The sequence below is a fragment of the Motacilla alba genome, chromosome 2 (assembly GCF_015832195.1).
Source record: "Motacilla alba alba isolate MOTALB_02 chromosome 2, Motacilla_alba_V1.0_pri, whole genome shotgun sequence".
Classification (NCBI taxonomy): Eukaryota; Metazoa; Chordata; class Aves; order Passeriformes; family Motacillidae; genus Motacilla; species Motacilla alba.
In genome coordinates this window covers 126410959-126432813 of record NC_052017.1, presented here as the reverse complement: position 1 = coordinate 126432813, position 21855 = coordinate 126410959, and the positions used below count along the sequence as shown (strand labels likewise).

The window sequence follows — 21855 nt, the reverse complement described above, 5'->3', positions numbered from 1 at the left end:
TATATAATTTTACCCGCAGGGAGTCCCAAAAATCTCTGGTAAAGACAGCCGTAGAATCAGCATTTGGGAAGTTGGTCTCAGTCCATGGTAGAGGATTTTTAAGCTCTTGTTTTGGTAATTTACTTAGACTGGATTTAATTAAACATTTTAAATGCTGATACACATCTCTCTGATCGGCAGACACATTCTGCCCCATTGACTCCCCGGTGCTCACCTGCTGTCCTCCTTGCAGCAGGTGCTGTACGTTGAGCTCCGATCCAGGTACTGTCCAGCGGCAACACCTGTCCGGGCCCCAGTCCTTACATGTGCCTGTTCCTCCTTGTGGGCACTTCCTTCTGAGTTCACCAGGAGGTCTCTTACTGCTAAAAGTCCGAGTTTGCCTACTTAAATGTGGGTGCCATTAGTAAGAGCCTGAGATGAGAGACGCAGGACTCCAGGCGGCTCTTCAAAATGCAGTTTATTGTATGCAAGATTTTAAAGCAGTCTTGAGTTGTGGGTGACAGAGCCACGCCTACAGCTGTCAGTTCCAGCTGTAGACAAGCCTGAAGACCCTTTAGTTTTGGTTACAGTGCATTATATACTTTTATTTGCTGAGCATCTTAATACATAACCAATCAATACCTTTACTATTACCTATAGCCTATCATAACTACTATCCTTACCATATTATGGTCAATACTATCCAATCACATGAGTTAGTATGTTACAGTTTAAACTTAAGGGTTTTTTTCAGTTTTCCTGCAGCAGAAAATTCTTAGACCTTTTTTCTACTTGCCACACTGGCATGCTTGTTTGTTTGTGGTATCTTTCTGCTTTTCCTAAGACCTATTTCTGCTTGGTGAAAACATCTTTTTGTTTGTGGTCAACATATCCTTTGCTCTAGTCATAAAATCCCCTTCCAACTCGACTTAACCTTTGCTTTTTTAGTTGTCCAGTGATGACTGGCTCAGCAATTGTCAATTTATACATCTATTGTTCTTCTATATCAAAACTTGCTTCCATCCCTTTTTCGTTCTCAGATTCTACATTCAAAGAGCTTTTTGCCAAGAATACATATCTGTTAAACTTTCTTGTTAAACTTTCATCCTTTCTAACAAAGTGCTTTATAGCTTCAACATGTTACATGATAATTCACTATTAACAAACAAAATTTTAAAAAGAAATCCTGGAAAACAGAGTCACAACTTAACTGACATCAAACTGATGCACAGTACAGTGGTTAGTGCTCTAGTATGACTGAACATGTGGGGAGAACTTCAGATGATAGAAATTGTTCCAGACAGGAGATGTCAGGGCACAATTCTCAACGTTGAGGCAACTCTATTTACTCTTAGCTGCTGTGGGTTCCACGTCTATGTCCAGGTCTGACAGAGCACAGTAGAAGAGCATCTGAACATACTTCGTTGTTGTAGCTGTACTGGCAAAAATGTGTGACAGAAATTTAAATATGTCTTAGGCATACATCTGGATTTTGAGGATTTGAAAACACTACACAGATATTAGGAAAATCTTGAAACACCTTAATCAATAGAATTAAGCATAAGTTATAAATAGCTAAAGGCAAAGGAAGCCAATAATTAAACTGAAATTTTTGTTTAATCAGATTGTCATCAACATTTTCATTGAATTGACAGCTGAATTCAACGTATAATAAATAAAACTATTAAAGATTTGCTTTTCAAGACTGCCTGAATTTGAGGACTGGCAACAACCCTTCAAGCTAATAATTAATTATTTCATTGTTTCTGAAAATCTCTGCAATCATCTGATTTCGATTGTTCCGTTTCTTGGATGGAAAGTGAAGCAAAGATGTTCTGGTATTTCTACCTTCCAGGGTATTAAAAAGTATTCCCAATCCTACATGGCTTTTATTGAGCCAACACAGTTATGACACCTACATATTGGACTGTTTTGTACAGGTAAACATGGCTTTGTTTTCAGGACCATGTGATAAAGCAGATGATCTCAGACATGCCACGTACCAAGCATAACAAAACTTCATATAAATAATGATTTTAGGAAAAATTATTCTTTCCTTCTTCTGACCAAGGTTTTGACATGGTGACTGGAACATGATATTGCTTACCAGAGAGCCAAAGTAGACATTTAGGTCGTTTTTCAGCTGGCAGATAGACTCCCAAATAATATGCAGGAATGCCTGAGAGGGCAATACCAACACCAATAAGGGAATTGATTGTGTCACTGTAGAGAGGTACTATAATCAGGAATAGGGAACACAAACAATATACTACAGGGAAGAAGAGGCTAAGCTGTGAAGACAAAAAAAAAAACAAAACACCAACATTTGTTAAAAGATGCAATAAACAGTCTATTGTAAAAATTCAGGCTTTGCAGATTAAAGTTAGACATGTCAATAACAAAAGTATGTATTGAATCTTTTTGACTGCTTACAGTCAGCATAATTTATTAACTTCTGTGTACACTGCTGAGAGCCTCTTATTTGGCACACATTTGAGCATTTGAGAATTTTATTTTTTCAGGCCTGTATAAACTCAGTTCCTTTACAATTACTAAAAGATCAACCTTTGAAAGTAGTACTTTAAGTAATGTGTAGCTTTCTCTCCAACTTCAGTTATGAATTGCTACATGTAGTTTAGGTTGGGAACTACCTCTCTAGACCTTCAATTACCATCTTTATGTTGTGGAACTCATGGACTTATTTACAACCATTTTTTTGGGTACTTAACAAATATCATATCGCAAATAAGGAAAGCTGGGCCACAAAGCTGATAAGAAGACAGGAACACCTTCCCTATGACAGCAGGCTGAGAAAGTTGAGGCTGTTTAGCCAAGAGAAGAAAAGGTTGCATGGACACCTCACAGCAACCTTCCAGTGTCTAAAAGGAAGCTGGAGAGGGATTCTTTATCAGGAACTGTAGTGATAGGATAAAGAATAATGGGTACAAACTGAAAGAGGAGAAATTTAGGTTAGGTGTTAGGAAGAAATTCTCCACTGTGAAAGTGGTGAGACACTGGAACAGGTTACCCAGGGAGGCTGTGGATACCCAAACTTGGCAGTAGTTCAAAGCTAGGTTGGATAAATCCTTGAGCAACCTGATCTGGTGGAAATTGTCCCTGCCTGTGGCAGGGATGGTTAGGACTAGATAATCTTTAAGGTCTCTTCCAAACCGTGACATTTTATGATTCTATGAAAGTTTTAAAAACCTCTTTATGAATTTATTTTTCACTAATTTTTGTTTACTGTCTCTAGTAGTGAGCCTTCTCAAGGGTCCAGGAGTCCACTTGAATTCCAGCTGAAATTGGTGAGAGTTTACTGGTATAAATAGCTGGTAAATTCTGACAGGAATTAAACAGTCTTTGTGTAAAATCTGACTGTAATCCTTAGCAGAGTCAGAGGCAAAATTGCCAATAAGGCAAGATTTAATCTTTGTCTTCAACATATTTTTTGGGAAAGTTTGGAAATTGAGTGTGAACATGCTTCAGGAAAATTTGGTCTGTTGTGGAAAATTGGGTAGGTTTCTAGGAGGAGGTGCTTAGTATATTTTATGCTTTTGTTTGAACTTTTAAAAAATTAATCAGGATGTTACACTTAAGTGGAAAGAAAATGAGTTTGTAAAAATGATGCAGGAATTTAGGAAGAGAGATTGACAAAGAAGAAATATTTGGGGGGTGTTAATTTGTAATTCTCTTGATTTTTACTGCATCACTGCCAAGCCAAAATGCAGGTCATGGAGCCAACAAACAGGAGCCAGTGCATGGTTTTGTGTGCCTGCTGTGTGTTTCCATCCTTGGTTCCTGGACAATGACTGGATTAAAACTAGAAACAGGCTTTAGGCACATTTTGTTTCTGTGCAGTCTCCCTCGTCTAACTGATAGTCGAATGCTTTTCTAAGTCAATCATTAAACTTGCATTTTACTGTCTACGACCACTACCCAGTGGGAGGGAACATTCAAAATATATTTGATTACTTAAGCTAACTTCTGTGTGGGCAGAATTGTGGACATTTATGGGCTTTGTAGGGATTTTACTGGGTTTGTTAAATCATGTTGGTTTGATCAGAGTCTTAACCACTCTGGAGCCTCCATCACCATCTCTACTGAGGTCTGCTATTCTTCCAGGATGGGCTAAAAACCTCAGACATTTATTTATTCCTTATTTGTTTTGAAACAAAAATTGTTATAAGTCTGAATGACAGAAGAATAAATGGTGTATATAATTTTGATCTCACAGCAAAACTACCAGAACAGGTGTTCTTGTGGACTCTTAATGGGTTTTGCTCCTTCATCTTGTTTTTTGAAAGAATTTCTATGGCTAATAAATAATCTATAATATTAACTGTTACTGTTGTGATATTAAAGATCATATAAACACATGCATTAGCTGGCTTTTAGAGCTTTCTTCTTGTCTTTTTTACTTACTTTGACAGGCCGTGGTCTATGTGGCTGAGTATATCTTAGGTATATTAGTCCCGCAATAGACAGACCCACAAAGAGCCAGTAGTTGAAGCAGTAGTAATTAATAAGGAGGAAAACATCTTCCACAAGGAGATAAAGCAAAGTCATTAAGCCCTAGAGATAATAAAAAAACAAAGACTTTTTAATGTGAAAATAAGGACAGAGTTAAATTATAAACTGACCTATTTCCAACCTATTTGTATGAGCTTAGGACATAAGTCCACTCATAAATTGAGACCTTTAGAGTAAATTCTGTGCCCTGCAGGTGTGCTATACTGCCTGCACAGAAAGACCTAAACCACCAGGAATTCAATGTCTATTTTAACAGATGAGCAGAAAAACTTCCACTTTCCACATGAAAAATGTGAATGGTGGTATATTAAGAGAGCATAAATCAACTTGCTAGTGCAAACTAGTCCCTGTGAGAAGAGTCTTCATAATGAGATTATAATTTTTAGTAAATTATTTGATGTCAAGCAGGATGAGTATGATAATCTATTAATAAATGATATGTAACACAGGGCAATGGCAGACACCAAATAAAATACATACTCAAATACATGGATTATTTATGAAAATAATTGCCAGTAATTCTGTAACTTATAGTTCCACAATTTTGTGTCACAAGATCTCATTTATACAAATTTATACAAATTATACTATAAGTATAATGACAACAGAAAAAAAGTCAATAGGGCTATAGGCATCCAATGGTAGAAATTTAGTTTTAAGAGCTTTGTCACTCCTGTTATAACTACAGTTGTAGAACATCAGCCTATGGCAGGGTTGAAGAGGTGTTCCTGACGTATTCTCCTCCAGTGACACTTTAACAGCTCACATTAAAGACTAAAACAGCTCTTGTCTATACCATTACATCTTTAGCCATTCTCTGTTTTCTCAGCAATGCTATTGTACTTCTCACTAATATTGTTTGGAGAGCATATGAACAAATCAAGCCATTCTCTTTAAACTGAAAAAAAACCCTTTAACACACAAAATAACACCACTCCCACCTCCTCAATGAGTTTTAGAAGTTGTGGGCATATGCAGAAGATGTCTCCAGGGCAGGAGAAGTCTGTGAGAAGTCCAGGGCAGAGCAGAGATGTTTTACCTGAGGTGCAAACCCCAACTGCCCAGCCAGGCACGAGGCTGGGGCGTCACTTACGTTGAACAGGAGAGCAGGGACTGGTGTGAAGCACTTTACGTGAATCAAGCTCAGACTGACAGGGAGGTGTCCTTCCCTGGCTCCGACATAGAAAAGCCTAAAAAAAGACTAAGGAAGCTCAACCATAGGAATAGCTTTTTGCTTCCTGACAAAGCAAAGAAACAATTCTTTTATTACACTGTTGTAAGTGCTGCTCTCTTCTTAAGTGGCTTTAGTTTATCAAATGGTGCTAATCATGAGAAGACATCTGATTTTACCAATACCTCCATCATAAATGAACGACTTGACATGGCAAAAATTACCAAATGGTAGTAAAGAATGCAGATAAATGATTCCTTTTCAATTATTTAAAATAAATCTTGTATTTCATACCGAGATGCTGCAATAATTGATGAGTTTAAGCCACTATAGCAAGACATGGCCACTGCTATAGGAATTATCCACTTGGCATGACTAAGGGTTTCACCTGCAAATGTCTGTAACAGAAAAAAAAAAAACAATGGTGAGGCCCACTATGTTAGGCATATGGATAATTCTGAGAAACTCTCATGAAAACACATTATCCAAAATAGAGTTTCATAGCCCATGCTTTTTGATGACACCCAATAATGACTTAGGAAATTAGACTTTGGAAAAGCTGATCAGCATCAAAATAAAATTGGTAGATGATACACTAAAAATATTTTTTAAAAAATCTAAGCCTAGATTAATTCAATGATGGAAAAGAGGATGATGTATTGGCTTTAAAGTATTCTGACAAATCCCAACTGTAGTACTCAATGAATTATCTTTTTTTTTTCTGTATAAAACATTGATAAGGTTTTAAAAAACATTTCAGTGCACACTTTTGCACTGAAAATATTGCTGTGGTTGTGTATCATTAAAAATCACGTACTGTACATTAGAATGATAACAAAAAAACCTGGTTCACCAACCACCCAGACTTTCTCTAGCTCCTTGGTCCTGGTCCTGGCAAAAGCATCTTTCCTATGATGTAGTGTCAAGAGCAGGATTTAAAGAGTATACAAGACAATTTTTCAAGAGCATTTTTATTGGATATATTCTTGATATGCACCTCCTGATAAACTGGCACTGTTACATGACAAAAATGTTTTAAGCAGCCTTCAGCATGACAGTATTTCAGCTGTTTGCCAAGGATGCTACCTGAAATTTTCCTCTAGTGTCTTTTGTTTGGGTTATGTTCCACAACTTACCACAGCCACCGCATCACTTGTGAGGAGAGCTGACATGTCCAACACTACATAGTATGCTATATTAGTCATTACGTAAATAATAGCTACAATAGGCATTGAAATTGCAATAGAAAGAGGTAGGTTCCTGCAAAGGGAAAATGGAAAAATTATTCCTTGTTATTTAAATGAGAAATACTTAAATAGAAGATTGTTCCCAGATTCAAGCATTTGTGAAGGTTTCTATCTCCGTTATGTCTTGTAATCCATCATTTGGAGTCATGGGGTTATAAAACAACATGAAGCCATGCGTGAAACAATTCCATAAAAAGCTTAGTTTGTTGCTTGTGTGTCTGTCACAAGTTTAAAAAAAACCCCTTAAAACATTCATACATGTAAATTTAATACACTGTCTGTTATATGCAGCAATCTAAGAGAGCTCTGAAACAATGAGATTTAAGTGCAGACTTAGGTATTTTCTTGATTGAGCCATTTTTTTCCTGACTCATAACCTATGCGTGTCCCAAGACAAGATGAACTATATCAGCTTGAGAGGCTGACTCAAACCCACTCCCACAGGGCTGACATCCCTACAGAAGGGAGGAGATGGTATTTGCCCATAAACAATAATGCTGAAGATCACATCATAAAAGCCATAAATCTGACACAGCCTTACTCTACTGGTGGCAAAAAATGTCTCGGAAAAATAATTCTGCCTAACTGAAAAGATGCAGGGAATTTTAGAGGGCTAGATGCACCTTTGCTTTTCCTTGCTTCCAGCAGGGATTTGTTCTTCTTCTTTAAAAATTGTAGGCTGAAGTGGAAGATGTAAAATACACATATACAGGTAAACGATTCGTTAGTGTGGTATAACTGATAAATGAGCACAATAATCAGAAAGAGTTCTCCTACTTACTCCTTCACTTGAAGAGAAGAGAAAACAATTTGACTAATCAGAAACAAATACAGAGTGGCTTGTCCTGCCAGACCCTGTCAGTGGTTCAAAGGAAAAGCCTGTGTTTACCTCTCAGGATTCTGCATTTCCTCGGTGACATAGTTGAGCGTGTCCCATCCTGAGTAGGAGAAGAGGGCAGAGTAGAGAGCCAGGGCGATCATCCCTGGGTTTGTTGCTGAGCCCTCAAACGGAGCTCTCAGGTTTTCAGTTTCCCCTGTACAAATGGCAGGTGCCAATTGCCTGTTACATTTCAAGGATTGCAACTTAGAAGGGCACTACACCTGAAGTGCCAGCTAGCAAAAAGGAAATACCACCCCACTGCATCCAGGTTTCATTACTGTATCTAAAAGTACACAACTTACATTTTTAATTAACAAACAAGAGAGTTTCAGCCAGATGTTCAGACAGCTACACTTGCACAGGGAGAAAACAGAACATTTTCACGTGTTTGTTATTTGGACGTGACTTTTGTAATTCTACCAGAATTCACAGAGTCCTCTCCTGACATTACTGCTGACCCTACCGAAGGAGGGAGCCATACCAAGGGCATGCAGTACCCTCTCAGCCAGGATGAGACACTTGGCAAACCCAGTTTCAGTTCTTGAATCTGTCTCTTATTTTTTCCTAACAGCTGTGCTTTTATTTTCACCAGATGAATTAGTGGCCACAAGAGGGGGACCTCCTTTAGTTTTCAGTGGGATGCTCTGACCCGCAAGGGTGTTCCCCAAAACTAAGTGATGAGATTAAAAATCTTTCATTTCAAAATTCTGCTTTAGTTAAGCTCCATTGGTTGAGATGACAGAATGCTGCAAAATAGGCCAAGTGTTAGTGAAACTGCATAAACCTTCACTGCCATGCTGGAAAGGGGAAGAAAGGCCTTACTGAGATTGCAGAAGGAAAGTCTACTATCTAATGAAAATGGAAGTGGGTTAAGTATTAAGAGAAGACAGAAACATGCTGAAACCTCAATTAGGAAAGAATGTCATGTCTTTTTTTTTTTTTTTTTTTTTTTTTTGTAAAATGAAAGCACTGATTCAACTAAGGCGTTTATAGATACTACAAAAGCAATTCAGTCATCCAAGAGCAGGAGACTGTTAGAACCAAAGAAGAGAAGCTATGAGATGTTCACATACTTTGGAGAAGAAAATGGTTGGAAGGTAAAAGAAAGAAAAATCCAAGATGTTCAAGAAAAGTTTTTTTTTTTTTTTTTTTTTTTTTTGTAAAGACAGCTCATATTCAAAATCAGATATATTTGTAGTCCTTTAACACAATAAGTGTATCCAAGCACATCAGAAAGGATATGGCAGGGCTAAAACATCATAACTGTTCTTTTCATTAAAACAGCTGCTGAGTTTAAAAGGGTCATTGACCTGATCACAGCTTCCTCCAGAAATCTACATCATTCCTCCTCCCAGTCTTTCCCGTATTTAAGTGCTCAGTTCTGCTTAAACAAAGCAGAGATGACACCTTCACTACCAGCAAAAGCTCTCACCATTTCCTGTGCCTCACCATAATGTTCCCTCTATGCTTCAACCCTCCCTGAGCCCACAGAGCAATGCAGTGGAAACAAAATGGGCAGGATGTGGGACCAGAGGGAGCAGCCCCTGGATCCAGCAGCACACCAGTGAGCAGGAGGGGAGGCAGTTTGAAAGCAGAGGCAGTGCTGCTACAGAGGTGACATCACAGAATCACACTTTTGCAAAACTGCAGCAGTTTTATGAGAGGCACTACTCCTTCATGTAACTGTGACCCTTAAGCAATGCTTCTCCTCTGAATCTTCACGTCTCTGCCCTTAGGGCTGGGTTTGGTTGTCCAGGTTCCTTTAGACTTCAACCAGCTGGTGACAACTGACATGCAGAGGTAATGGCTAACCAAGAAAGCTCTCCTAAAGTCTAATGTAGCTTTACAGTGTAACAGCTGATGCAACAGGTGCCAAGGAAAGGAGGAAACCAGCAAATATGGAAAATAAAGCATTCTTGTTGGGTTTTAGAAGTTAATTTAGTAGGAGAAAAAGATAATTCCTAAACTGAAGAGGAGAAATCACCTTTATTTCAATGGAATAAAGACAAAAAATGGCTATGCAATTTACGAATTTCAAAGGAAATGAAAATGTAAAAACCTTAGTAATCTAAGCAGCAGAGCTAGAACTAGAGGAGAATTCACTGTACCAGAGGCCCAAAGTAATAAAATCAAATCTATTGCTATATGCAAATCTCTGAGTAGCACCAGAATAAACTGCTCTCCAGCTTTGCAGCGTGTTCAGTTCAGTCCAGTTATTGCTGATAGGAGGTGGCTCATCTGCCCTGTGATGCCTTACAGTAACATCATGCCATAGTGATTCACAGAACTGCACTGTTACAGTCTTCTCCTTTGTTTCTAGGGGCAAACATGCCCTCCCACAAATCTCACCTATGATTTACCCTCTCTGGTCCTCTTCTGGGCAGGGTGCTGTGGCTGGGGGTGGTGCCAGTGGGGTGAGGCAGGAGGAGAATGGTGGTGGGGGGAACTGTAAGGAGCAAGGCAATTTTTGTTTCCCTGTCCTGTTATAGGACAGGTAGTAATGCTTGAGTCAGACACCGAGGCTGACTTTAACTAGCCAGCAGTGAAGTGATGTTAATTCAGCTGCTATTTACTATTCAGACCAAGCAGCACAGGACTTGGCCTGAATTATTAACCCCCTATTGCTTAACAAGCCATAAAATACATCTGATCTTCCTATGGCAGACTTCCTTTTTTTTTTTTTCCAGAATAAACAACACTTCATATATAAGTCTTAAGGATCTCCCTCTTCATATGTAAGTCTTAAAGATCTCCCTACATGGATTTTGAAACTCATATATGAGTTATTTAATAGAACTTAGGTAAATTAAAATGATTCTTACCTTTGCCAATTTTGTAAAGGCCAACAGATATCACCAAGATAAGAGCCATGACTTTTGCATATGTGAAAACATCTTGTACACGGGTACCCCACTTTACATTAACACAGTTAATAAATGTTAAGGAACCTGTAGAGAAAAAGAATATGCATGAAAGGAGCACTGGATGTTTAACATCACTTTAGTCGTATTTCAAACCCATCTATCCAGATACCACTACTCCTTCAAGGAGTAAAACTGAATCAAATTTCACCACTTCAGGACCACCCAGATATATTAAAATGAAGCACCTGGTTTAAAATTTACAGGATGGTTTTCTGTAGAATACTGCTTTCACAACAGTAGGTAAGACAAAACACATCAATTTTTGAACTTTAGTACTAGCTCCTTCTCCTTTTAAATAATATCTAAATTTTATTAAACTTAACAAGAGCTATTTACATGCAAATGATAGTATTTATTATATCCTGTATGTTAAAATTTTCTTCCTGCTAAGTTAAGTTCTAGTTTTGGTACCGAATAAGGACAACTTCTGCACAAAAATAGGTTACATGCTATGAGAAGATACTGAATTGAGCCAGGCCAGCATGCTATTACTCTGTGCTCATGACTTAGAAGTTGCGGCACTCAAATTTTGGCTCTGAGTCTGAAGATTGCATAGCACTTACTTGCAGAATCCTCTCAAGTCCCAGTTTTCACACAATCTAACAAAAATACCAAATTATTTGGTTGCAGAGAGTGGGTGGGATCAAACAGTTTTCCTTTCCTCCTTTTGCCATATTCTCTGCAGTCAGGCTTGTCCCTTGGCGGGCAGCAGGTCCAGCCAGGGTCTGAGCCATGTACCCATCTGCTCTCACTCTACCACACACACAGGGGCAACGCAGGCAACCTCTCCCTCTTGCAATCCCATGATTCAAAACAGAGACAGATGAGGAAAGGTAATGGTGTGCATTGGTACCAGGTATGAAGCCCAGCTACCAGAGAAGAGAGAACAAATGTGGCATGGTCACCTAGAGTGCTCTCAAGCACGGATCAAAGTGGGCTTTTTCTTATCTAGAAGTCTTGTTGGTCTTTGCTTCTGTTTCCTTGACCTGCCTATAATCTACACTTCAGTATTGAAAAGAAGAAAAAGGGTTTTGTAATGCTCAAAATGCAAATAATTCAGAAATCATTCTCTATAGTAAGGGCACTAGCATGCAACCACACATGCTCAAAGAACTTCTTGCCTTCGTTTTCATAAATTAATCTGTGCATGTAACAGTGTCCTATCAGCCAGTTAGGCCAGTGAACCATAGACATACATGTACCTTTAATCATCAGTCACAATTTCTCTCTGCCAAATTTTGTAATTCTTCTCTCCCTTCTAGTAATACCAGCTCCAAACACAATACATCTGAGTAAAAGATTATTAGTTCTTAAGAACTATGGTTTTGATAGGTAATAATTATTTTCACAAAATGCAAAGAAATAGAAATTTAGAAAAACTTTCTCTGACCACGTATAATTACAGTTCTTGACTTCTGGCAATCAGTACTTACATATACATGCAGCTGCAATCAACCTGACTGCATCATATGGCGGCTCACAGTGGGGAAAAATTGGCTGAACAATATAGTTAGCAAACGTGATTGCTATCACTGCCTGAGTCGTTGGTTCGATAATTAGCAAGGAAGACCAGAGTCTGATGAAGGCCACAAAGGCCCCAAATGCCTCCAGAATATAGGCATAACTGCCTCCAGATTTTATGATGGATGTTCCCAGTTCAACATAACACAAAGCTCCAAACAGGGAAAAAATCCCACCAAGTGCCCAGATGATCAGTGAGAGTCCATAGGAAGCACTATACATTAAAACACCTCGGGGTGATACAAATATGCCAGAGCCAATCATGTTCCCTACAATTAAAGAAACTCCATTTAGTAATGTGATTTCTTTTTTCATCTGCATTTTTTCACTTGTCTCTGCCATATTGTCCATTTCAGCTTTTGTTTTCTCAGTTCTGGACTTCTTATTGCAGCACATTTGCCAAGAGGTTGACATCTTCAAATCACATTACCTGAAAACAAGAGGAAAGAACATCTTTTGTAATCAGAGACATGGATAAGATAATTAACATACAAGGCATAAATGATACAGGGAACAACTGTTTTGCCTGATTTTGTCTTGCAGTTCAGGAACAGCACACTAGTGAATTTTCTTAACTTTCACAGTTGCATAGCTTTTCAATGCATAAACATGAGGCCACCGTCTTAGATTCTCAAGCTTTTATTAACTTTCAGTTCACTATTATTGTGTCTTGAATTTTAATTCTACGTTATGCTATTGAAAATATTAAAAGGAAGAAGGAGACACTGTATCCCTGGAAACATGTTCTAACACAGCTGGAGTATCTTCTACAAGAACACCTCTTCCTAAAATTCGTTCTTATCCCAGAAAGTATTTTAATTACATTATTATTTGTTTCATCAAATGTCAGTCACTCGAAAACTGTTATGCTGGGGAACACCAGAGTAAAGACAGAAAAAGAGCCTCAAAACCTCTAATCCCACAAAATAAATGTTCATATGAGAGTAAAAAAAAAACAACAACTTTTACTGCTGCTAGTGATGAGATCACTGCTGCAATGAATAATGCAGCTTGGTTAGCTATTAACCTCACTTAACTCAGGAGAAGCCACTAACATTCTCAGGGACTGAGTCTGGAACACTCTGTCCCTGGAACGCTTCTGTGTAAGAGAGTCCAACAAAACATGCCTGTAAAAGCATCTCCCTCTGGTGCTTGCAGGACAAGATCCAAGAGTGCTGGGAGCTGGGAAGCACGACCTGACTGCACAGCTCCATGGATCAGTCTGCCTTGTGCACACATGCACAGCTCTGGGGCTGAGGTCCCTGGGGATGAGGAACCCAGGACTGCAGTGACTGCCTCCGTTCTTGGCTCCTGCTGATGTATAAGGGTGCTTAGACCAATGGCTAAGTTTTGGTATCTGTCTCAAAAGACATTTGTTTCTCCTTCCCTTCTCCCCTCCTCACACACTCTAAAGCACTTCTGAAGATAATTTCCTCAAAATCCTATGACCTAGATCCAAGCAGAAAAAAGCTCATCCATGCAACACTGGCAAAACAAAACCCATTTAATTACAAATGTTTACACATTACTTTTACACATTACACATGACTTAAAAATTTGTGTGGTTAAAATATGGGTGAATGGCCAGTTTAAAACAATCTGCCCTCCCCAAACTTCCTGAAAGGTTTGCTTTCCTTTGTAAAGTACGACTGGTTTAGCAACCCTGAATATATTGTAATTCTATGTGTTCCTTCCCAGCTTTTTTGATGCAACTCACTTTCCTAATTGATCAAATAGCAAACAAGTACCTGTTGAGTACTAAAAATTAAAAGATGCCAAACTCTCTTTAAAGATTAAATGCTTTTCTCATCCCAATGGCACTTTCTCTAACCACAGGAAAACTGTGGGGACACTGGAATAAAGTTAAATATTAACTCTTGTCAAAAGTCTCCAAGCATGACTGCAGTCTCCCTCTTGTTTTTTTGGCCTCCTCCTCACACACACAAGTGACTCCTGTTACTTCTCAAATCATCCCTCTATGAATAAAAAACATCATCCTGTTTTGCAGGGAGAAATTTCATGCATCCAATACACCATTCATATATCTTCCTTTAAATTCCTGATGAGCTTCACCTGTTTCCTTCTGTGTGACAGACAGGAGGACAAAGTCACCCTCTTCATCCCAAAATACAGGACAATACTTCCAGAACCTCCTGTCTCCATTTCTGTTCTCAATGGCTATGTAAAATATCAGCAGAAACTCCTCCCATTATGGCAGCTGTTTGGAGAGTTCACCATGATAGTAGCATGCTAAAAATCTGGACATAATTCTGTATTAATAGTCCTTTTCCAGAATAGCTGGTTTAAAATAATTGTATGCTTCTTATGCTTGATGTATGACTTTTAAATATTTTTTTCAGATTTTTAAATGCAAGCTCTGGCTGTGAGCTGAAATGCACAACTATTTCAGTCATCACAGCTCAAAGGGTGTGGGAATTTAAAATGCAATTGTTACCCCGGTGATGTGAATGTGGAGCTATGCAAGCAGTGATCAAACCCAGGGGCTATCACTTTTCCTGAAATGAAGTCTCACTGATAAGTAAGATACAGTTATTTCCCTGTAAAAAGAATACAAGAAATCAAGTAATTGGTAGGTATGGGTAACTTGTGTACATGGTATCAAACCTGAACTTGGATGTCTAGTGCAGATGGCCTGCTAGCTAAAGGACATTTGATCATTTAAACTGGCAATGCTACTGGTGCCTAGTAACACTTTTACAGTCTGCAGCTTTCATGAGAGAACTAAGGTAAAGTTTAAATTATATTCTTAAGTAGCACAATGTCTTGCATATTTTTCTCTTATCTCTTGTGCTTCTAAAAGATTATTTCTGATTTCTAAAAAAAGTGCAACCAGAGCTGTGTAGGGAAGTATTTCTTGCATAAATAAGTGTCTACTGATGAAACCAGCATAAAAGAAAAACAATTAGAAGAAACAGTTCAAAATTCAGTACTTTTGAGACATGTCACATTAGCAAAACCTTTACTCAGACCCTCAAATAAGTCCACAAATAGGTATGGCCTGAGAATCAAAGGGTGAGAGATTCAGTTTCCATAATTTATATCATCTGAAAGTAGAAAATTTTGAACAAAATTTTTTAAACAGCTTCTGCCTGTCCTTCTCCACCAAGACAACAGTAGTATTTCTAGCAGCTTTGACAGGGCACTGATTTCATTCAGTGCCATCACAATATAGGAGCAGTTACTGATTTCTTTATTCAGGATTATGTCTTTCTTAAATAAATAAGATTCACTGAATCACAACTGATGCTTGTTCTCAGCAAAGTTTTCATCCTATTAAGAAAATTAGTGGGATATGGGAAATAGTCTCCTGTACTGATCTCCCTGTATAATAGCATAAGAATAATTTTTCTGTCAAGTATATAAAGAATTTACTGCTTTTACATTCCAGGCAATGATGAAAACTATTCAAAGATATGCCCAGTGTCTGTTGTCTAACTCTTTACCTCATGTATAGCTTCTGCTATTTTTTTTCCTACTGAATCTGGCTAACACTCCTGTTCTACTGTTGTCACTATCGCTTCATCCTCATGCCACCAGGTCCCCTTTCTGGGACCATCACTGTTGCTTCTGCCTTGAACTGGTGTGCCAAGAAGCTTCAGCTGAGAAGCTTGAATGTTCAAGAATGCTTCAATAGCTCTTCTCCATAATTTGGACATTTAGGTCATATTTTGAGGGTGCACATAATCCAAGTGAGAGACAGCAAAAGCTTCTAACTGAGAGAGCTTATTGGGGACAACCATCAGAGCTGTAATAACGAGATTTGTTACAGAGGTGGCCATGTCCAGTTGTAAAATCCTATATTATAATAGATTACAAATGTTTACAAAGAATCTTCTAGCATTCAGAGTGGCTTCTTGAGACCAGAAATTTTAATTTATGCAGTAATTAAAAAGCTGAAGTTCTTTGTATTCTGCTTTAACACGGTTGGGTATTGTGATGATAAAACTTTGTGGCAGCAAAATTACCAGTACAGGCCTTTTTTGTCACTCTTGAGTATGAAGTCTGAAGAGCAAAGCATAAAAGCTTTCTGATGCTAAGGAAAGTCCTTGCTGTCTTGGTCCCACGGAGTGGGACAAGCAAAAGGAGCTATTGGTTTCTGGAATCAGTGTGTCTCAGAGGCCACAGCAGGCTGAATGACACAGCTGCCAACACTTGCCTTTGCCTTGTGTCAGCAAAAGAGCTCTGCTACACAACTTCAGGACCCTATTTTCATTCAGGTCTTCCTTTTTCTTAGGCACTCTCTCAATAAATAGAGGGAAATTTTCCTCTCAGGGAAAGCACAATGCCTTGAGAGCCCAGAGAGCCATAATGGCCCTAAATCCTTTGCAGCTTCATGTTTATCTCATAGCTGTAAATGCAAAGAGCAACAGAAAGGACCTTGGAGACTAACACCTGAGAAGTTAAAGAAAGCAGTAACACCGCATACAGGTAATTCTCAAAATCTCGTTTCTTACTTAAGCCACTGCCAAAAGTCATACACAAAAGTGAAGGAAGAAGGGATAAGTGGATAGCAGTCGAAAACTAGAGCTGAAATCAAACACAGTTCTTCCATAAATTACTGTAGGGCTGGTTTGGTGGGGCAGGATTTTCTCAGACACTTCCCATTCTTCAGGGGTCTACATTTCACGAGTGATTGCTTCCTTCTTAAGGAGGTAATTCACCTTTGCCAAATGATTCAGGAAGACTTGGTCAGGGAAGTGGTTATGTAAATCCATAGGAATTTACAGACTTGTGAAGTCCTACAAACAGCTTCTAGAGGGACTGAGGTGCCTCTATTTGTTAGAACATTTAGCAATTCTCATCTTTTAATTCAAGAAATATTAGTAAATCAATAAGGTCTCACAGATCAATTATTGCTGCCTTCAGCTGATTCCCTTGGAAGCTGAGGACATTTAGAAAGTTAACTCCTATGAAAAAATATTGGAACATGCTGGCCGTCAGATTTACACCTCATTTCATGGTCTTTTCTTTCGGTGAATTTTGTCTAACTCCACAAAATTTCTCAATAATGAAAGTGCCACCAATGAACCAGGAAAAGCCAAACCAGTTAAGAAAATTGATAAACTCCCAATATTTTCTAGTTTCAGTCATAAAATTAGTGAGACTAACATTTAAAATTAAAATCTAGCACATTTTAATTATGTGTGTATTAGAAATCAATGTGCACGTAAAAAGCCATTCTAAAAGTCATGAGCAATCTCTTATTTTCTCTAAGTACATTCTGGGCAATTTTCTCCTGCCTGTAGAAGACTGAATAAAAGTTAAAAAACCCCAAACATATACATCTATATTAATAGCTATTGGAACATGAAATCAGATGAGCAAGCAGTTTTCAACATGACCAAAAATGTCTAGTTCAAACTTCAAAACACTACTACTGAGTATGAGCATCAACAGGTCTCAAAGGGAGTATTCATAACAGATTGTACTGTTGGACATTTCCCAATGAGGAAAGCAAACAAAACAAGATTATGCAGTATGAGGAAACAACATAAAATAAAATACTCTCAGAAATTATAATACTAAAAACTAAACAACAGCAACAAAAAATTCACTTTGATCTCATCTGAAGCAAACATTTCTCACTCAATAGGAAAAAAGCCTATTTCCTTTTGGTTTTCAAATTCTATGTTTATAAAAACATTTAATGAATTATTGCTTCACATGCTCCAAATGCATTGCTATGGTCATAGACTGCCTTTCCCACAGGAGGGACTTGCTCCACCCCCAGCACTACATTCCCACCCCAAAACAAATCGCAGAGGAGATTTGAGAGAAGAGCTGCTGTAGCCCAAGTATAAGGAAAGTATTAAAAAGAGAAGCTAGCAGCTTACCAGAGGGCAGGTGACACGCTTGCTTCCTTTAGCAGAAAAGCTGCTGGAATAGAACAGTGTCTCTCTTAGGCTGCTGCTCTAAACAAACACCTCTGTTTTACCAGGATGGGTAAGTTAACACCCAAATGAATAGCCTCTTCTCTCACTCTCTGTTTAGCTTTGCCTTACCTGCTATTTTTATTACAGTAGCATAAATATTAAAATCAATGAAAGCTTTCAAGAAAGATCTCAGACTCTCCTGGAATGTGGCTTCCCCAAACAGCCTCAACTGAAGTCATTAGCAGGCAGAAGCAGGCAACTGCTGCTCTCTATTCCTAAGAAAGTTGTGATAGAGGTAAAACGAAAGGAAAGTTCGGGGGGGGAAAAAAGTCCTTCATCCATATGTCACTGAAACCATGAATAATGAATGCAGTCTAATTCCTTCTTGCTGATTTAGAAAGACACAATGGAATTTTTATTGACACTACACAAAGATGTTTATTCTGATGGCATAACTTGCTAAATCAGAAAGTCTTTAAGAGGGGTAGACTAGCAAAGAATTGTAAAGTGAAATTCATAGGTATTATTTAATTTCAAACAACTAAATGTTTTTTTTTCCAAATTTTCTTCTAAGTTTAATCTATGCATTGTTAAATATTAATCAGCTCAATTATTTTTTTTATTTTCAGAATTACAGATCTGTGTCTTTTATAATAATTTATTGCATGATGCATAAGACACAAAACAGGCTGATCTGGTGTTAAGATCTTGCTTTAATTAAATAAGCTTTAAAAAAAAAACCCTAGGATAAAAATAAGCAAAGAAAGAAATTATTTACCCAGTGTATTCAGTTAGTCTTCTGAAGTAATAGGTTGTCCTGTAGCAAAGCCAGAATGGTATACAGCATAATATCTACTGAAACAAGTAAACATCCAGAAAATAAAATCTTTGTGGCAGAGCAAAAAGTTAATGAATGCAAGAGCACTAACCTGGGATTTTTGTTTTCCGTGAAGAATGATGTACTCACGTGCCAAAGGGCATCTGGAAGGAGCTGATCCAGCAGGTCAAGAGTCTTGTCACTAGAGCTGAGACACCAGATAACAGCACTTCATCAGATTGAACCACTAATCCACACAGGAAAGTAAAATATTTGAATCCAAGCACAGATATTCCTCTAACACACCTGAGCAGCCCCACTAGAAAACAAGCAGGAGCATAGACTCATGTTGCACGCTCCATTCTGTAACCCATGGTGACCAAAAGGAATAATAAAAACAACACAAATCTTTCCTTTAAAAGCCAGGGCTCCTCCTGCTTCATTTAAAGTAACATCTAGTATAAACAAGCTTTTTGTGGTAGACTGAGACAGCCATACAGTTAATGTTTACACAGAAATGGCTGTGTTTCTTTAAAACCCCATTCAAAGCAGGTGTAGGACAAATTCTTTGAATAAACAGTTTTCAAGTTGTTTTATCTATGAAGGATGAGAGCTCTCTAAGTCCGCCTGCCTGAAAAGATTGCACAATTCCAGCTGCCTGCAAATTTGTGGTTACGTACATTATAATGTAGCAAGAAGCATTTTGGCAATGGGATTGTTTTGCAGGGATGTTCCTTATTGGACAAACAGAAGCTGAGCACCATGTTCCTTAATCAGGGCCTCTGTCATCTTAAATTCTCTTTATTCTGCCAAGCAATGTTCAGAAACTATAGCCTAAAGCCCAGAATGCATATTTTCAACAATGTGTAATTACTTTCACTCTGAAATTTGAACTTGAGTTTGTCCTGTTCCTGATTTGGGGCACCCATCTGGTTTTCTGATTGTCTGTGTTATTGAGGGACTTTGCTATCAGAGCACCTTTATATTGTCCATTTATCCTGCTCCTGAGCCAGCTTCAGCCCTTTGTTTCAAGTTTGTAGAAGCTGCATGTTCAAACATGAAACAGAGTCTTTTCTTCATTAATGTGTTCCATATTTCTATTGGTCTGACCCTCATGGTTACAAACTACTGGACATTTGCCATAGATTTACAGGAACAGTACATAAATCAACATTGAGCAATCATAAAGCATGCACTGTGCACAAAAAGGACTTTTCCTGAACATTTATTCTCTAAACACAAAGTCTAGTTCCTTTGCCAAGGAAGATTACATTTAATCTTGCATTTTAAGTTAGCAAGATGGATAATGTAAGGAAGTGAATGTGAATGCTTTTGTAACAAGTTTTTCTTACTGATTTTTACAGTATTTCAGGACTTGGTGAGAATGTTTGCAGGGAAGCTCCTCCTGTACCAACTTACTGTTCACAGTAATTATTCTGTGTGTCTTAGTTACATATAAACACACATTTCCTGATTGAACAGCAAAGTAAGGCATGCTTGCCTGAATAAACCTGTGGCATTTTCTGGTTTCTTGCCCACACTTCCATTATTGCTCAGGACAGCTTTTCATACTGTGCACTGGAAACAAGGCTACTTCAATTATTTCCAGAGCCCTCTTCATTCATACCATGGTTCAGCTGCAGCAAACAGCTCAGTGGTGCCCCTGCCAAGTCCTCTGCTTCCTCCTGTTCTGTAACTCTGCCCTCTGTGCCTCAGCCAGCACAGGCCCCTACGGTCCTCATCCACAACAGATGCGCTTACACTGAACCCTGACTGAAAACACACTGCCAAACACCCTCTACCATTAGCTGCAAGACTCTGAGTGACAAATAAAGGCCACCATTTGTGTCATCTTGGTAAAATTAGATCTTTACTTACTTTGCCATGAAGTTGATGCAGGAGAGAATGTAGCTCACAGACCAACAAGCTTCTTCCAATCATGTTAACTTCAGGTATGGGAGCAGAACACAAGGAGCAGCCACTACTAAGTGACAAGGTGCTAAAATACCATACAAAATCTAATGTCAACAAACACTAAATAATATCTGTAGTCCTATGTTTCTATTTTCCCCTGTGTACATATAAAAAGACATTTCTACATGCATATTTTGAAAGGCTTTCAGTGAGCTGTTAGAACTCAGGGAAAAGCTTTTATTGTCAGTCTGAAACATCAGCAGCATTTCCCCTTGGAGTGAAAAAGCAGGAAAATCTGTTAGGAATTGCAATGAAGTAATGAGGAATGCACAAAATACTGTTAAAACAACTGTAAAACAACAGCAGTGTCAGACTGTGGCTCATACTGACTCTCACGTCTGTCACCTCCATAAACCCTTCACTCTGTGTGGCCAAGCACACAACCTCCACCTCTCTTCCCACATGCTGACCCCAAATCATTCTCCTTATGCCCTTGTATCTCTCAAGCCCCAGCTGTGGCTGCCTCCTCCTCCCTTTTGCTCAAGGAAATTTGTGTGTGCCTAAGACGTTGGAGAGGGCTGGTTGATGTTGCCCAGAGTGGTAGTGTCTGATGCCCTGGAAACATTCAAGGTCACACTGGCCAGGGCTCTGAGCAACCTAATCCAGTTGAAGATGTCCCTGACCATGGCAGAGGGGCTGGACAAGCTGCCCCTTCTAACCTGAACTATTCCACAATTGTACTCCATCATGGAGTGAGGCTCAGGGTCCAGGGAAAGAGGGAGATTGGCCTGAGTTTTTATACTGAATAGCCTCAGAGTTTCCTTGGAGAGCTGGGCTTTGGCTGGAATGCTCATGGCCTTACAGATGTGGACATATTCAGAGCTGGGGGTAGAAAATTACTTTTTCTACAGCTGTGCCACCTCAGGGTGATGGCACATGAAGAGGAGCAGCCCACAGTGATTGCAGCAGTGTGACAGC

The 21855-nt window shown here is 38.7% G+C and overlaps 1 protein-coding gene across 9 annotated transcripts; it reads right to left on the bottom strand.

The window, feature by feature from the left end:
• Positions 1–439: 439 nt before the first annotated feature.
• LOC119697215 (Y+L amino acid transporter 2-like) lies at positions 440–20799 on the bottom strand. Of its 9 annotated transcripts, none has more exons than XM_038127675.1 (12): positions 19114–20798; positions 18925–19001; positions 18108–18150; positions 12165–12682; positions 10630–10755; positions 7817–7961; positions 6817–6940; positions 5975–6078; positions 5603–5699; positions 4402–4551; positions 2087–2270; positions 440–1412 (listed from the first exon to the last, which is right to left on the bottom strand). In XM_038127675.1, exons 4-12 carry the CDS (start codon positions 12664–12666, stop codon positions 1321–1323), a joined length of 1524 nt encoding a protein of 507 aa, XP_037983603.1. In that variant the 5' UTR covers positions 12667–12682; positions 18108–18150; positions 18925–19001; positions 19114–20798; the 3' UTR covers positions 440–1320. The 9 variants fall into 9 exon arrangements, with proteins under 9 accessions (XP_037983603.1, XP_037983605.1, XP_037983608.1 ...); XM_038127677.1 differs by having other exon boundaries at positions 18108–18147; XM_038127680.1 differs by lacking the exon at positions 18108–18150 and having other exon boundaries at positions 440–1417; positions 18925–19032; positions 19114–20799.
• Positions 20800–21855: the final 1056 nt, after the last annotated feature.

Excerpts from the sequence above, each read along its gene's own strand:
- LOC119697215 (XM_038127675.1), bottom strand. The coding sequence starts at position 12,666 with ATGTCAACCTCTTGGCAAATGTGCTGCAATAAGAAGTCCAGAACTGAG. Across the intron at positions 10,756-12,164 it reads GATTGCAGCTGCATGTATAT|GTTCCTTAACATTTATTAAC; the intron begins GTAAGTACTGAT and ends TTTTCTCTACAG. Across the intron at positions 5,700-5,974 it reads TCAATTATTGCAGCATCTCG|GCTTTTCTATGTCGGAGCCA; the intron begins GTATGAAATACA and ends GTCTTTTTTTAG.